The following is a 15,902-nucleotide window of genomic DNA, read 5'->3' on the forward strand; positions in this document are numbered from 1 at the left end:
TCCAACTCTCTACTGTATGCTATCAGAAATAAAAGCAAAATACTCAAAAAAAAATCTTATATGTAGTAATATGTAATTTTTTTGCTGTATGTGTCTGAAAGATGTGCAATTATTCATCACTACCAAACACCCAAATGATTGTGTAACAAAACATGTTTACCATTTCTATCTGTGTTAAAGGGCATTCCATGTAAACTGAAAGAGTGACTAACACTATGACTAGGTGTTTGTTCCCTATGATATCACTCCTTTCAGGAACCAGTGTTTATTTTGAAACTAAGTGAAACTCCTACAATAAACTGTCCATTGCTGCAAGGATCAGACATGAATGGTAAAAACAGGAAAACCAAAAGCATCCTGCCAGTTCAGCACTTCTGCTCTGTCTGCTCCTATAGGGTGTCTGCACTCTGAGCACTGCCCAGCAACAAAAAAACAAAAACGTCCCAGCAAATTATCAGGTGCTAGCTAGCCCATGACTGCTAGTAACCCCTCCAAAAACACCCCTGCAGAGATTTTACCTCCTATTACAACCCCCTCTCTTTTCTCCATCCTCTCCCTCCCCTCCAGAGTTGGCACACAACATCAGTCACCACAGGGGCCCTTGGCCAAACACAAAAACAACCTTTTTGTAAGCTTGTTATTGCAAATTGGGAGCACGCAAGACGTGCACTTTCACGCCCTGTGCCTCCTACAATTATTCAAGAGGAGCTTATATGCACGCAAGCACAAGCTCATACATAAACCCATTGGCCACTTCATGACAAAAGAGATGGAGATTTAGTCTTTCAGAGGTAATGTGTGAGTGTTGAGGCATGTGAAGGCTCATTTAACACCATCGTAGGCCATTCATCATAGCAATAGCACCTTATAGGCCGAGTCATCAGCAACAAATGGGCATTTGGCCTTTTGCAGACTGCTTGGTGTGAAAACAGATATATTAAGTAGTGATGAAGCCTTTCAACTATCAGACGCAGACTTCCTGGCTCTAACTCAGGTCACAGTTGTAATGAGGGGTTACTACGGTTCATCCAGCTGTACTGTTTTCTGGTGCATGCTAACTTACAAGATGGACCACATATGGCTTTGTCTGACTTGCTTCCTTTTTAAGAAAGGGAAGGTCTGGATAAGAGAGACATCAAATTAGGCAATGAAAATCTCAGCAGTGGTAAATGGAAAAATACATCAACAAAACAGAAATGGTCATTGCAGTAAAGCCGTGTGCATCAGTCTGCAAGCTATCAGTGACTTCTGCTCCATGAACAGAATACTCATGGTAAGGTTTAGAAATGTATGTCCTGTAATATCAACAATAATATTTAAACAGCAGAGTTGGAAAAGGCATTTCCATTTTATACTAATTTATACTTCAGTTCCACCACAACTCAGATATAAACATTGTACTATATATAGTATGTGAATAACGTCTCTGATTAAAATTTTACACACAAAAATATAATGATCTTAATGTTTTGCTATTAATTAAACCGCCCAACAGAATACAAACCAGTTAGAATTGGCTCCACTATGACCAAATATGAGAATTAATGATTGTTTACATGTCAATGCAACAATAATAATTACTGAATAATATAATAACCTAAGATTATATTGACACTGGCCACTCTGGATAATGACTTTACTTTTGAAAATGTATACATACAAATACATTTTATTTTACACATGTCTATACATTTACTTAAAATACTAAGCATTTGAATCAGGACTTGTATTTGTAATGGAGTACTTTTTATGTGTGGTGATGCTACTTTTACTTAAAGGATCTCAATACTTCTTCCATCACTGCAAAGGTACAAACTATGCAATAATCCTAAATAAAAATACCAGTATAAATATATAAAAAAGAGACATGAAAGTTTTTTTTAATTAAAAAAAAATCTACCTGTTCACAAACCAGAATTCTCATTCTTACAGTCAAGCCTTGGAAAGTTGAATCTGATCCTGTAGTGGATTCTAGCTCACCACATAAGTCTAGTTGCTTGACATCAAAACCTTGATAATCTATTACCAATAAATGCGTGGCTGTTTGACAAAGAGACAGTACTTGGCCAACACTTCAGGTTCGGATGAGCTTCCAAACAGCTGAGGTCTACTATTAATAATGCTATCAGTGCTGAACTATGTTCCCTCTACATCACATCTCACCTTATCTATTGACACCACTGTTGCTGAGGGATAAACTCTGAACCCTTAAGGATGCCATCATCTGTGAAATCTCACTTATTGCACTACATGCGCACTACATGTGCAATAAGGATACCATCTTTTATTCTCGCCATATTCTTTGTGAATGGTATGTGATTGATGATTAGACACAGTACTCAGTGCTGGGTGATGACTTTAATCTAGATCCCCCTCAATCAGTGTCCTGCATATCACACAATCTTAGAGCATAATGCAAGTAGGCAGATACGTTTGAGCTGGGTTGTTTTTGTTTTTCAGCGGCATCTTTATCATTAACAGCATCTTTTAATGAAATCACATTAGCGTTGATCAGTGATCGGGGCAGAGGCAAGTCAAGGTTACCACGTGTACATGTTGACCTAAAGTCTGGTGTTTTGCGTCACCCTCCTGGAACCGAGTTGGCTTATAAAGAGGAACACACATAGGCGCTCAAACACACTCGATTTATTTCTCCTCCGAGACGGAAAACAGGTATGTTTCACATTTCATTTGTTATTACTCCAAGAGCTGAAAAGAGCGTTTGTTGCTTTATTAACTATATGACGCTGACGCAGAAACTTATAGTTTAACAACTGTATTTACCCAAAAGTTTTGCTCGGACGTGATGCGACTTATTTATTTATATAACTCAACCGCAAATATCGTAGCAACTGAAGTTTGTAGATGTTACATAATATATGAGGTCGGATGGCTAAGCTGAATGGACGTAAAGGGAGCTGTCCCCCCTCTGTGGTGCTGACGCACGGGGGTGCTATTTTTTAAAGACAAAGAATTAATGTTGTATTGTTATGACTTTCGATCCTTGCGCCATGAAAACGTCTTCGTGCGCGAGAGTGACCTGAAAAAAACAACGACCTGTCCTCTGTTCCTCCTTAGAGAATCACAGCCAAGATGAAACTGTACCTTGCAGTTGCCGTGCTGGTGCTGGCTTTTGTCGCATACACAGGTATGTCTTTGTGTCACTTTCAGCCTATAACGTCTCTGCTCGGGGTTTTTTTCTTCCATGTTGTGTAGACTATAATTTTTCCTTGTTTCTGTCCATCCCGCTCAGCTGCAGAGGCTCAGGAAGATACTATCGAGCAGAGGTTTACCAAGTTTGGTGAGCAGATGACTGAGATGGGCAGGAGCCTGGCTGAGAAGGCCAAGACTAGCTTCGAGGGTTTCCAAAGCAGCGATATTGCAGTCAGCTCCAAGTAGGTGCACACACCCACACATGAATAAGTACATTCATACTCACATGCACACTTTGACTCTGTTTAACAAGTACACAATTTGTTTCGTTTCTCCTCCTCAGAAACTGGTTCCAGGAACAGCTGGAAAGTATTAAGGCCAAGTTCGAAGAAATCACTCAGTAGATGAGTAGATTTGTTCATGTGTCCAGCATAGCACCCCAACCCCCCCCAACCACCAACCCCCCCACCCACCTCTGGCGGCTGACCTCTTCACTCTGAGCCTCATGTTGAGACGCTAACATGACACCCTGCTCTGCTGACTCACTGGTTACATTGCCTCTCTGTAAAGAGAATTTTTTTTTTTAATAAATAGTAATTTGAGTCTAATCTATTTCAAGAAACAATGTGAGAAAAGTGCTTCAAGGTCATCAAAAAATAAAACATGTTTTATATAAATTCAGTGTTTGCATCAATATTTATCACTAAAGAAAATAAGAACCTTTTTAGCGGAATGAAATCAAGTGGAGAAGCTTGTTAAACATGTTTGACATGAATAAATGAAAAATTCTGGTCTATGACTGTATGGCCTCCATATATTTTACAAATCACAGCATAATAATTACCCTTTGTACCCATTTTTACATCCATTACAGAGCTCTAAAATCTTCTTACTTACACTGACTACAATTGAAGGAGAGAATAAAGAGAGAATTATTTTCAAATCAAGATACATACCCTTTTTTTCCCCCACCTTTATTTTTATACAAGGAAATCCTCATGGAAGAAATTGGGATGAACTCATGCAGGCCATTGATTTATTTAGTCTGAAATTTTGATTTATATAAATGATCATGTTTTGCTTTTTCTTACATCAAATGTATACAGTGGGGCAAAAAAAGTATTTAGTCAGCCACCAATTGTGCAAGTTCTCCCACATAAAAAGATGAGGCCTGTAATTTTCATCATAGGTACACTTCAACTATGAGAGACAAAATGAGAAAAAAAATAAAATAAAATCCGGAAAAATCACTGAGTTTTAAAGAACTTATTTGCAAATTATGGTGGAAAATAAGTATTTGGTCAATAACAAAAGTTCATCTCAATACTTTGTTATATACCCTTTGTTGGCAATGACAGAGGTCAAATGTTTTCTGTAAGTCTTCACACACTGTTGCTGGTATTTTGGCCCATTCCTCCATGCAGATCTCTAGAGCAGTGATGTTTTGGGGCTGTTGCTGGGCAACACGGACTTTCAACTCCCTCCAAAGAGTTTCTATGGGGTTGAGATCTGGAGACTGGCTAGGCCGCTCCAGGACCTTGAAATGCTTCTTACGGAGCCACTCCTTCGTTGCCCAGGCGGTGTTTGGGATCATTGTCATGCTGAAAGACCCAGCCACGTTTCATCTTCAATGCCCTTGCTGATTTGGTGGTTTTCACTCAAAATTTCACGATACATGGCCCCATTCATTCTTTACTTTACTTTACACAGATCAGTCGTCCTGGTCCCTTTGCAGAAAAACGCATGATGCATGATGTTTCCACCCCCATGCTTCACAGTAGGTATGGTGTTCATTGGATGCAACTCAGCATTCTTTCTCCTCCAAACACGACAAGTTGAGTTTTTACCAAAAAGTTCTGCTTTGGTTTCATCTGACCATATGACATTCTGACAATCCTCTTCTGGATCATCCAAATGCTCTCTAGCAAACTTCAGACAGGCTTGGACATGTACTGGCTTAAGCAGGGGGACACGTCTGGCACTGCAGGATTTGAGTCCCTGGCGGCGTAGTGTGTTGCTGATGGTAGCCTTTGTTACTTTGGTCCCAGCTCTCTGCAGGTCATTCACTAGGTCCCCCCGTGTGGTTCTGGGATTTTTCCTCACCGTTCTTGTGATCATTTTGACCCCACGGGGTGAGATCTTGCGTGGAGCCCCAGATCGAGCGAGATTGTCAGTGGTCTTGTATGTCTTCCATTTTCTAATTCTTATTGCTCCCACAGTTGATTTCTTCACACCAAGCTTCTTACCTATTGCAGATTCAGTCTTCCCAGCCTGGTGCAGGTCTACAATTTTGTTTCTGGTGTCCTTTGACAGCTCTTTGGTCTTGGCCATAGTGGAGTTTGGAGTGTGACTGTTTGAGGTTGTGGACAGGTGTCTTTTACACTGATAACGAGTTCAAACAGGTGCCATTAATACAGGTAACGAGTAGAGGACAGAGGAGCCTCTTAAAGAAGAAGTTACAGGTCTGTGGGAGCCAGAAATCTTGCTTGTTTGTAGGTGACCAAATACTTATTTTACAGAGGAATTTACCAATTAATTCATTAAAAATCCTACAATGTGATTTCCTGGATTCTTTCCTGGATTCTTTCCAGTCTCTCATAGTTGAAGTGTACCTATGATGAAAACTACAGGCCTCTCTCATCTTTTTAGTGGGAGAACTTGCACAATTGGTGGCTGACTAAATACTTTTTTGCCCCACTGTATATTCTTGAATTAATGAATCAGTATTTCCAAGATAGATATCCATATATCAATAAAAACCTACTGGAGTTGGAATATTAACAGAATAAACAAGGTTTTAGATTCACTCAGAAATACACTGTTTCCAGTCTTGCAGTCTATCATTTCAATGTATCTCCTATTATATCAGTGTTATACCAAACCTAAGTGCATAGTTGTGCTTCATGGCACTAAAAACCTAATCATGAAATGTTTTTAGATAATCAGGTTGTAGCCAGTTCCATATTAATGAGAAATTAACCTGTGTACTCCCTTACTTTTAATCATTTGAAAAAGTATTCAAGAGCAGGAGTGTATAATATTAAATTTACTATGAAATGGACATGGAAGGTACAGATGCCCATCTAATGAAAAGCTCTGCCGATCAATCAATTCCTGAATGAGAAACCAGTTTGTCTGTAGCGGTTTAACAGACACTGACTGATCAAAATGTGATGAATGGATTTCAAGCACTTTGACCAAAATATTAGTTTATAGCAGGCTCAGTATCGTATGAATGGGCACTAAAGCTGATAACTTAATTAAATAATAGACTGCAGCATCTAACAGATAATAAGTTATTTGTGTCAATAGCTGGTACCAAAGGGCAAGTGCCAACATGGCTGCTTTTCTGGCATTTCACAATTCCCTGGCTAAAGTCACTGTTTATGCTGGGTTAATGATCCACCAGTTGTTCCAGTTCACCGAAATCTGTTCCAGTGAAGAGAACAGAATGACAGAGGTCAGCGGCTGGTGCACGGAGGTCACAGACTGCACAGATTCTGATCATGTTGCATCAGCTGTCGGGGATAAAATTAACTTTAAATCACTTTCACTTTGATTAGTTTAAGTTTTCACAGAAGAGTAAAGTGCTTCTTCTTGGTAAGCCATTCGGCCTTTATGGTTTCCGTTCCTTCATCAAGAGGAACCTGTACTGTACATGTTAAGAAAAGTTTGAGCTTCAACTGTTGGATTTGGAGAAAAATCTACTTCCTGATGCATCTGAAATGAAAGCAGCTTAACCCTGAGATTGAGTTTTTTTTTCCTTATTTAAAGCCATCACAACGATCGTAAATGAAACTGACTAGTGGCTCTATCATTTTCAAGCTTCACACAGTATACAGTATATACAAACATACTGTATACACTGTATTGCAAAGAATTGTAAGCAAAACATCATACCTTAATATATTAATTTAAATGTGTTTTTTATACTTAATGTTACATTTACTTTGTATGAACTAAATGCATATACACTCAATAGCCAGTTTATTGGGTACATCTAGATAAAACTAACGCAGTCTAATACAACAGCCCTGCAATAAACGCCAATATCAGGCTGTAATTTGTGGTGCTATTGAACTGTATTGCCCCTTTTACATCAACAAAGGTAGGCAAAATAAAAGAAACACCACTCTGTATAATGTAATACAATTCGACACCACATTTTACAACATTACATTCTATACAGTGATCATAAAGTTGAATCAAGACCTCTCTGAAATAGATTAAATAAAAACTGAACATTATAAGCTTCATGATGGAGGGTTTATTGCAGGACTATTGTATTAGACTGCATCATTTTCAGCTAAGTATTACTAATAAAGTGGCAACTGACTCTATGTTATGGCAAATATAACTTTCCTCATGCATAACGGGAGGCTGTAGTTATGTCAGACACACACACACACACACACATCTTTAAATCTGTAGCACAGTTCAGATGTTCAAAACCTGACACACAAAACAAAGAAAAATGTTGATCCCAGCTGTTTAGACAGCTGCGAGAGCAGGTTTTTAAATGCTACACAGTTATGAACTTCAGTCTCAACATTAGTGTTGAGTTGTTCTCATTCAGAACATACAACAGCCACAGAGCCTAAGCAGTGAAAAGATTGATTGAAAATTGATTTTGTGGTGGACTCTGTTCACAGAACTGCTTTGCTTGGCTGAAAATGTTTATCTATTTGACCCCCCCCCCTCCCCATTCAGCTCTCACTAAAACCCATATCTCTCCCACTAGAACAGAGACTTTGACTGGCCTGTATACGTATCAAATGGGCTGAGATATCAGAACCAAAGGGCATTTGGACAGTTGTTGAACTCTAATGCTAATGTTGATCTTGAAGAGATATCAAGAGTTCGCAATCTGCAGATCTAAAAAGCAATGTTTCTTCACTTGGATTCTAACATTAACATTGTAAAAACAGCAAATATTTAACAGGCTAAAAGAAAACTAATCACACAAGTATCTGCTGTGGGTGATACCAACCCTAACCATTGCTCAAAACTTCCCATAAGTTCCAAGTCTTTGAAAGCTTATAAAAAAAAAACAAAAAAAACCCTAAATCTAATCTCTTTAAAAGCTTGTTTGTCAACTTGTCTCTGTATTTTCTGTGTTAGTGTTTTCTTATTTATGAGAATATCATAAAAGTGAGACTCTAAGAGAGAAAGTAGATCCACACTGTTTGCTTGAAGTATTTTGCTTTGATCTCTCGTTGCTTTTGTCAATAAAACGTGATGAAGAAAAGAAAAAAACAAGTTGAATGGTCATCCGATCAGGGCCAATGTACACGCTCTTGCAGTCATCTAATACAAATAAAGTGGCTTGATAACACTTGTTTCATTCAACTTCTGTTGGCCAGAGTCAGAAGAAAAGGTAAAAAGTCCTTTGTTGTGCATGTTTGTTGATGAACACATGGTTAAATTTTGTTTTGAAATCTGAGATTTTATCTGATATTGTGATGTTTTTATCGTTACAAAGAGACAGAGTTGAAAGAAAACAATACGTTTTATAATATGCTGTGAATATGCTTTGTTGTATATGTGACATTTAACTTGAACTATAAATGGGTCATGTTGACAGACAATTTTGCATTATAAAAATAATATTATGACAAAAAAAGCTGCTGATGTTTGTGTTTCTCTCATCTCTGTGGTAGATGCATACAAAACTGCTTGTTTTTGGTCTCATCTTACTAATGCAAGGTATGGGTTAAAAAAAAAAAAAAATTCCGTCTTCAGTCTCAGTTACTTTATCTCTGAGCTTTCTTCTACTAGTGTCTTTGCTCTTCTTGACTGACAAGCATCCTCCTCTGCAGCATGCGGGCCACTTTCGGCCCAGACGCTGAAACCAGCAGAAGCTGACTCTCCGGGAATCCTGCAGAGGCTGGCAGAGAGGGCCAGGTATTTCTGAACACACTCTGCTCTTCAACAGTTAATGCGAGCAAAATGGACTTGTCTGTAAATGATTACTAGTTATCAGAACTGCTAAAAATGTTTTGTTTGTGTACACGTTATATGTACCTTGTTACTCATTTGTGTACTTGTGCATCTCATAGGGATGCAAAAGCTAAAGTCCATGGTTTGGGGGTAACAGCACTGGACTTTCTTGGTACTTACTATGAAGACCACATCCAACCAGTGACTGACAACTATGTTGGATGGGCCTCTAATGTCAAAAGCTCCATGTGGGAGAAGATCCAGACAACCATTGACAACTACAGGCCATTTAAAGGAACTACTGCAACTGATCAACCCAATCAACACTAAGGAAAAGCTCACAATATTCTTGTCACATGACTTATCTACAGTTCTTAACACTCGATGTTAGACTGATCTCAACATCACTGAGCTTTGCAGGTTGTGTCAAATACAGAAAGAATCAAACTAGTTTTTAATAAAACTCCAGGTTATACATGAAACGGCTCCAGTTGTTTCTGTACATGGGCCCAGTGTGTCCTGCAAGCAAGGCAAAGAGAGGTAAAGATCACAAGAGGGAATAGTCAAAGGCATGAATCAAAACAACCTATGATCAGAGGGAAGATTCAGGTAAATTACATAATTTACAAACATTGTTTGCAGAGTCCTATTAAAATAAAATGTAGGATAATGAGTCATCAGAAAGACATTGAACAGTTACATTCAGCCATCTCCTGTTGAGTTTAGCGATAGAGTTTTAGTTCTTTAGAATTAGGACAATTGGCAAAGGAAGACTGAGACGGTAGCAAAGAGAAAGAGAGACTTTAAAACATAATGATACTGATCATTTATCACCCTACATGCAGTCTGTCCCAGGCTATGAGGGTGAAAGGTGAAGGCATAAATCCCAGCATGCATTGCTCTGGGTTCAGCACAGTGTGTCTAGACAGGCCCTGGTTGATTGACCTGCTGACCATTTGACTCTGATCTGCTCTGAGCAGACATTATAAAGTGATTATGACTTGTGGCTTATGGCTGTAAAAGAAAGGCTGATAAGCAAGAGCTGATCTAATCAATAGCTTTTATTTATTTGTTTTATTTAGCATCTTTTATAAAAGCAGGTAAAAACACATGAGCTTTTTTTCTTTTTTTTCCCCTAAGACACGTGACAATTATGACACGCATACATAAGGAGATTTTGCAGACACACGACTTATGCAGTATCAGGAGGGCTCCGAGTGCATAGCCATATGAATACAGATAAATTTACATTTAAGGAACATTGCATAACCATGAAGTCATATTTCCACATACAGTATTTAAAGTGAATATCATGTACACTGGACTTTGTTTAGGTGAACGTGTGTGTGGGTGTGTGTGACTATGTGTGTGTGTGTGTGCGTGCATGTGCATGCACGTGTGTGTGTGTAGGTGTGTGTATGCTCATCAGATGACGTTTGTTTGCAGTCCCCCCCTATATCATCCTGTCCAGATGTGAGGTCCGAGTTACAGACAACTCGCTTTCAGAGAAGACTGTCACTTCTTGGATCTGTACATCCAACACAACAGCAGGTAAGTGTTCTGCTCTTCTCACTGCTGCAGCCTTTGCAGCTTCTCCGCTGAAGCCACTTCTGGGCAGATTAGACTAAAACATCCATTTAATAAAACATTTAGGTATTTTACTTCTTTTTGCATTCTGCAGTTTCATCAACTTGTTTCTCATCTTCAAAGGCTAAAATGTCAAATATGTAAAAGAATATCGATAGCTCCATATGTAGAGTTCAATTTTAAGTTCTTTTTCTTTTTCCATTTTGTTTCAGACATGAATGCAAAATATGCCTTGGCACTGATCCTCGCTCTGCAGGGTAAGGCAACATACCAATACAATCTGTACAACTGCATTGTGTGAATGACATGTTTAAGTAAAGCATGGCTTTTATGTGACTGTGAATTCAGAAAATATTACACAAACTCAGAGAGCCATTTGAGGAAACTGACTTAAATGTAAATGCTATTCATTTTTTCTTTGTTCTAAAAAAAATGATATAAATCCAACATGTTTTTACTGCATTCAATAAATTGCAATAACTTATTGGATACTGCTGCATGGCTGGCTCCCGCACTGCTTTATCTGTGGTTGACTTTAAGATAAAGACAGATTTTTAAATGACACTGAGCTGCTGAAGCAGAAATGATTTTATACATTGAACACTGGTTCAAGAAATTTGATTTTGGACACAATTACCAAGAAGCCTAGACATTCAAAGCAGCTTTTCTTTGGCCTTAAAGGTACACTTGCTTTGATAATTCTTCCAATGCAAGAATTTACATACAGAGATTGTTCTTTCAAATGAACTTGTCTTGATCTTTTGATTTATTCTGATCTGATTTTTTATAGCATTGATTCAAACATAATAATCTTTCTTATTTCCTTCCAGTCTCCATGAGCCTGTGTGACGTCCCTGCACCATCGCAGGAACTTGTTGACAAGTATGACACAATGAAATCTGTCTTCTACAAGAGGCTGCTGAACGCTTTTGGCAAGGTGCAGCAAGCCGCTGCTCCTTTCGTGCAGAAAATTGGTGAGAGCGAGCGTGGACAGACTGCCAGGACCTACCTCGAGGAACTGCAGGGCAAGCCCGAGCTCCAAGCTGCCGTCAAGGTTGCCAGGTGAGTGTTCCCCAAGAACAATCCTTCCAGGGAAGACCCTGTAGATGTTTCACTGTCAGTTTGAGGGAAAACTGCCAATGTTAGGAAATGTGTCCACTTAAAATATAACATACAAGGAAAAGCAAAAGGCTTCTCTAGGCGCTGAGTTAGGTGATGAATCTTTTTACTATGGTGATTTCTTTAAATAATCAGTCATCCCTGTTTTGTGCAGTGGCCTGGGTGAGGAGGCAGCCCCCCTGTTGGACAAGGCCCGTACAGCAGTTCTGGGTCTGTACGAACACTACCTGCGCCCCCATGTTGGCGACTTCCTGAGCGACGGCATCGACCACGCCAAGGTCTACCTGGACAAATTCCTGCCCGCTGAGTAAAGAAGACCAACTGGAGCAAACACCTGTCAGCAATCTGTAATAGATGATAGCTCATAGAAACTACACCAGTTTAGGCTGAGAAGAGCAATGCACAATGCAAATACAATCCTTTGCCAAAGTTAGTTAAAAACAAGGGCAACACCATCTATGCAAATTGTGCATGTACAGTATTTTGTGTTTGATACACTAACCAAAGTCTGCGTGTGATTGTGTATGTATATGTGTGAATGTGTCCAATAAAATGAACTGGAAACTATTTGAAATGTGCTTCTTCATCATGAGATTGAGGGGTTTACTTCCACAACTAATATCATAAATGTGGTTATTTAAAGATATTATTTTATGACCAAAGTTGTTCAAGGCTCCACTAATCACCATGTTATATAATTATACTTACAAATTTCAATTAAGCTACAAAAATCTCCACATCTTAATTTGTTGCCACATAAACGAATTAAACATTATGGAACTGGTTTATGAGCGTAGCTCTCACTCTGATAGCAATGAAGCTGTAATCTAAAATGAATGCTTTACAGTATTAGTAATGAAAACCATTCAATTATTAAACGCAGACACTATACAATAATAACACATGGAGATGTCTCATATGTTTAGCAAGAATATTTTGTCATCTTTACTCTGAATTGAGCTCTTGGATCGCAGGCTGAGTGTGTGTACATCCTATCCTGAAATCATGAAAGTGTCCTACAGTAAAACGAGCACATGGATAATTCCTCTAGAAGTGCTATTTCCTTGGAAGGAAGGTGGCGAAGACAATTTAACTTGTCAGTGTTGATACAGTGATTCTTTTATTCACTGTTAATAGATGCTCCCAGTGGGCCAGCTCTGAGGATATTCTGAATCATGGCATTTTGTGCAAGAGCAACAGGATGTGCAACAGTTTTTATATTTCTGCCACTATACATTCTAGTAATTCAATTTTTTTTTTTTTTTTTTTTTTTTTTTTAGTAATTGATCCCAACTGTGTAATAACAGTGTTCAAAACATGGCACAGAGACAACAGACAAAAGAACTGATTGTAGTGTCAGTGTTGCTGTAAGCACTGATAGTGCCATTACAGGGTTTAATGATTGCCTTTAGCTACAGAGATCACCAAGCAAAGAGTCATCCCAGCACTGAATCAGCTGGATTTAATCAAAACTGTTTGAATCCCACCGCTGCCCACAGCTGTCCTCAGACTGACCTGAGCTCTCAGGTCACAAGCAACATGACATGTGAGGCTGGATCACATGATTGGCTGGGATGTTTACTTAGGGCTCTTAGGAACATGTTGCTATTTCAGAGAAAATTACTTCTGAAAAAAATATAGATATAGATAAAACTAAACCCTTTTGTAATTAAACACGATGAATAATGCAGGTAGCTGGGAAGCTTGTTCTCAAGTCATAGAAAAAAGAGATATAAAGCTTTCATAAACTACTGTATATGTTATGATTTCCTATTGTAGTATGTAGTAGGACTAAAACCGTGTGTATTATATTATATAACAGCAAAAACCTCAGGGATGAATAAAAAAAATGTATTACATTGGATAGGATATACAACACAAAACATTAGAAAGTCCAAAGGTCTCCACATGAAGAAGAAACAAAATCTATATTTTATTTTTCACCTGTGCCTTTGTCAGCAAATCCTGTGCTAAAACAGTTGTTTCTCCATTTCTGATTAAGACCACAATGATGAGTAGAAGTAATTCATGGATATTTAACAGGAAAGGTAGAAGACAACAGCGCCCCCCCCCCAAAAAAAACAAAAACAAAACAAAACTCCATAAACAAGAGAAGTCTTTTGACTGCCACAATAAATCTAGTCTAGCTGACCAAATATTTCATAACCTGAATTAGACTGGGTGACGTGTTCAACACTCTCTAGACTTAGGACCATCTTAATAGGACTTAGGACTATTGTAATGTGGCATGAATGCATCATCTCTGTTATGCAAGTAACAAGGTCCTCCTTATGGAGGTTGTGAACTGGACAAGGTGTATGAGTGTGCTGCATTAATAAACTACTAACTAAATCAATGGAAAACAATTGCGGTGCATTCAAAACTTGTCAAGAATTAGTGGGAAATGTACCAACATGATGCCCTCTCCTCCCTTCAACCCCTCTGCTTATAGAATCAAATCTTTCAATTAATCTTTAGCTCCTGATGACATTTAAAGCACCTTTTGATGCTTCACATACCATCCTCATGATTATGCAGATAGTAACAATGTTTGTTTAATCAAGAAACAATGTGACACATACTCCCACCTGGACAACAGTGTGGGTTTATCTCCCACAGAGTGCACTTTGGCTCTTGGAGCAACAAGTCAACACATTTACTCTCCTATATAAGCTGGTTAGGCAAGCGTTGCCTCTTACTCTGTTTTCTTCACCACAGCCATTTCTGGAGAGAAATACAGTGAGTACTGACAACTTCTGCTTCCTTTACTGAATGGGATAGAGTATAAAAGTCTTCAAATTAATGAATTTGGCACTGGTCATCAGACAAGTTCAAAGATAATTAATGTTTTCTGGCATAAGTTGTGTGTTTAACAGAGCTGAAGGTCAGAAAATGTTTGGTTTTCATGCTCGATGAGGAAAATTCATACATAAACAATTAATATCAACACATATACACTGTATCGACTACACATGAGAGAAACCTATGACAATATCTCACCCTAGTGGATAGAAGAGGTAAGCTTTTAATGTCTCTTCATTCACTTTCCTCACAGATACGAGTGACATTATGAATAAGCTGCTGGTCGTTACCGTGCTTGTTGCACTCCTTGCTCTCAGTAAGTGTATTCTCAAACGATAAAACTGAATCCAGAACAGAAATATATCAGCGATGGAGAAATATACCTGGTATTCCTGATAATACGTGATACCCTTTGACCCGTCTGACCTGGTTTTCTTTTTGTAGGTGCCGAGAGCTTCCGTGTGCCGAGGGAGGCGCAGGAGGAGCAGCAGCAGGGGACTCTGACCACCATTGCAGATAAAGTCAGGGGCCTATATGAAAGTACTGTCAGCACTGCCAGTGGGTACCTGGAAAGTGTGAAGGGCCTGAAGCTGGAGGAGAAGGCAAAGTAAGAGATCTTAAATGCAGATTCATTAATGCAGTAAGTGTGAATTAATCTCTTTAAACATCTCTTTCTGTGTTTCCTGCAGGAACCTTTACACTGACACCAGCGCAGTCGTGAGCACATACGGTGGCATACTGCATGACCAGATTTACCACCTCTTCTACCCCCAGCAGTAAACAAAAACTCATTTCCAGTGACCTCAGCTACCTTCTCCCATTGTGTAAAAAACTTTAAAGCTTCCCACAAAAGACTAAAGCCTTATTTGACATTCTGAACTTTGCCATATCTCACCTCACCTAAGCGCCAGAACCTCAAACAGCATCCTCAGAAATGATGTACCCGGTGCTCTTTGTGGTGCTTTCTTGGGCCACTGTACCGGTGGTTCATGATGATAACCACCCAATGCGGAATGTGTAATCCTTTGAAAAAAAAAACCATCTTGCACAGAGGAAACTGGACAGAAACAACTTTGCAAGCACAAGAAAAGGAGCAAGCTGCATCTTTTCATGAACCAAGGAATTTCTCCATGGGTGTCAGAATTAGAAAACAACCAGCCATGAAAAACATGCAATGATTGAATGATCTATCGCCACCTACTGGTATTTTTGTTTCCTCATAGTTGACTTTAAATGGTCATTCCATCTGAATAAATTTAAATATTTGTGTCTTATCTTGAAATAAAATATTTGTACAAAAA

General features: G+C 38.8%; 4 protein-coding genes across 4 annotated transcripts; all 4 read left to right on the forward strand.

Annotated features, from left to right (window-relative positions):
* Nucleotides 1-2,531: 2,531 nt before the first annotated feature.
* apoc1 (apolipoprotein C-I) lies at nucleotides 2,532-3,952 on the forward strand. Its single transcript, XM_087172602.1, has 4 exons — nucleotides 2,532-2,673; nucleotides 3,079-3,148; nucleotides 3,254-3,395; nucleotides 3,497-3,952. The coding sequence occupies exons 2-4, from the start codon at nucleotides 3,094-3,096 to the stop codon at nucleotides 3,555-3,557; spliced, it is 258 nt and encodes an 85-aa protein (XP_087028728.1). The 5' UTR covers nucleotides 2,532-2,673; nucleotides 3,079-3,093; the 3' UTR covers nucleotides 3,558-3,952.
* A 4,467-nt stretch (nucleotides 3,953-8,419) lies between these two features.
* Nucleotides 8,420-9,575, forward strand: apoc4 (apolipoprotein C-IV). Its single transcript, XM_087172600.1, has 4 exons — nucleotides 8,420-8,530; nucleotides 8,814-8,859; nucleotides 8,973-9,057; nucleotides 9,213-9,575. Exons 2-4 carry the CDS (start codon nucleotides 8,814-8,816, stop codon nucleotides 9,421-9,423), a joined length of 342 nt encoding a protein of 113 aa, XP_087028726.1. The 5' UTR covers nucleotides 8,420-8,530; the 3' UTR covers nucleotides 9,424-9,575.
* A 955-nt stretch (nucleotides 9,576-10,530) lies between these two features.
* apoa2 (apolipoprotein A-II) lies at nucleotides 10,531-12,366 on the forward strand. The gene is made up of 4 exons (XM_087172599.1): nucleotides 10,531-10,644; nucleotides 10,893-10,937; nucleotides 11,511-11,742; nucleotides 11,954-12,366. The coding sequence occupies exons 2-4, from the start codon at nucleotides 10,895-10,897 to the stop codon at nucleotides 12,108-12,110; spliced, it is 432 nt and encodes a 143-aa protein (XP_087028725.1). The 5' UTR covers nucleotides 10,531-10,644; nucleotides 10,893-10,894; the 3' UTR covers nucleotides 12,111-12,366.
* Nucleotides 12,367-14,442: 2,076 nt separating this feature from the next.
* On the forward strand, nucleotides 14,443-15,902 carry apoc2 (apolipoprotein C-II). Its single transcript, XM_087172601.1, has 4 exons — nucleotides 14,443-14,538; nucleotides 14,855-14,917; nucleotides 15,046-15,208; nucleotides 15,291-15,902. Exons 2-4 carry the CDS (start codon nucleotides 14,869-14,871, stop codon nucleotides 15,379-15,381), a joined length of 303 nt encoding a protein of 100 aa, XP_087028727.1. The 5' UTR covers nucleotides 14,443-14,538; nucleotides 14,855-14,868; the 3' UTR covers nucleotides 15,382-15,902.

This window comes from Seriola lalandi, unplaced genomic scaffold, assembly GCF_002814215.2.
Source record: "Seriola lalandi dorsalis isolate HSWRI2012SDOR001 ecotype SW California unplaced genomic scaffold, Sedor1 jcf7180002053444, whole genome shotgun sequence".
NCBI lineage: Eukaryota > Metazoa > Chordata > Actinopteri > Carangiformes > Carangidae > Seriola > Seriola lalandi.

Bases quoted from the DNA above. Each gene is read 5' to 3' on its own strand.
- apoc1 (XM_087172602.1), top strand. From the start codon at position 3,094: ATGAAACTGTACCTTGCAGTTGCCGTGCTGGTGCTGGCTTTTGTCGCA. The intron at 3,149-3,253 runs GTATGTCTTTGT...CATCCCGCTCAG, and splicing joins GGCTTTTGTCGCATACACAG to CTGCAGAGGCTCAGGAAGAT. The intron at 3,396-3,496 runs GTAGGTGCACAC...TCTCCTCCTCAG, and splicing joins GATATTGCAGTCAGCTCCAA to AAACTGGTTCCAGGAACAGC.
- apoc4 (XM_087172600.1), top strand. From the start codon at position 8,814: ATGCATACAAAACTGCTTGTTTTTGGTCTCATCTTACTAATGCAAG. The intron at 8,860-8,972 runs GTATGGGTTAAA...CCTCCTCTGCAG, and splicing joins TCTCATCTTACTAATGCAAG to CATGCGGGCCACTTTCGGCC. The intron at 9,058-9,212 runs GTATTTCTGAAC...TGCATCTCATAG, and splicing joins AGGCTGGCAGAGAGGGCCAG to GGATGCAAAAGCTAAAGTCC.
- apoa2 (XM_087172599.1), top strand. From the start codon at position 10,895: ATGAATGCAAAATATGCCTTGGCACTGATCCTCGCTCTGCAGG. The intron at 10,938-11,510 runs GTAAGGCAACAT...ATTTCCTTCCAG, and splicing joins ACTGATCCTCGCTCTGCAGG to TCTCCATGAGCCTGTGTGAC. The intron at 11,743-11,953 runs GTGAGTGTTCCC...TGTTTTGTGCAG, and splicing joins GCTGCCGTCAAGGTTGCCAG to TGGCCTGGGTGAGGAGGCAG.
- apoc2 (XM_087172601.1), top strand. From the start codon at position 14,869: ATGAATAAGCTGCTGGTCGTTACCGTGCTTGTTGCACTCCTTGCTCTC. The intron at 14,918-15,045 runs GTAAGTGTATTC...TTCTTTTTGTAG, and splicing joins TGTTGCACTCCTTGCTCTCA to GTGCCGAGAGCTTCCGTGTG. The intron at 15,209-15,290 runs GTAAGAGATCTT...TGTTTCCTGCAG, and splicing joins AAGCTGGAGGAGAAGGCAAA to GAACCTTTACACTGACACCA.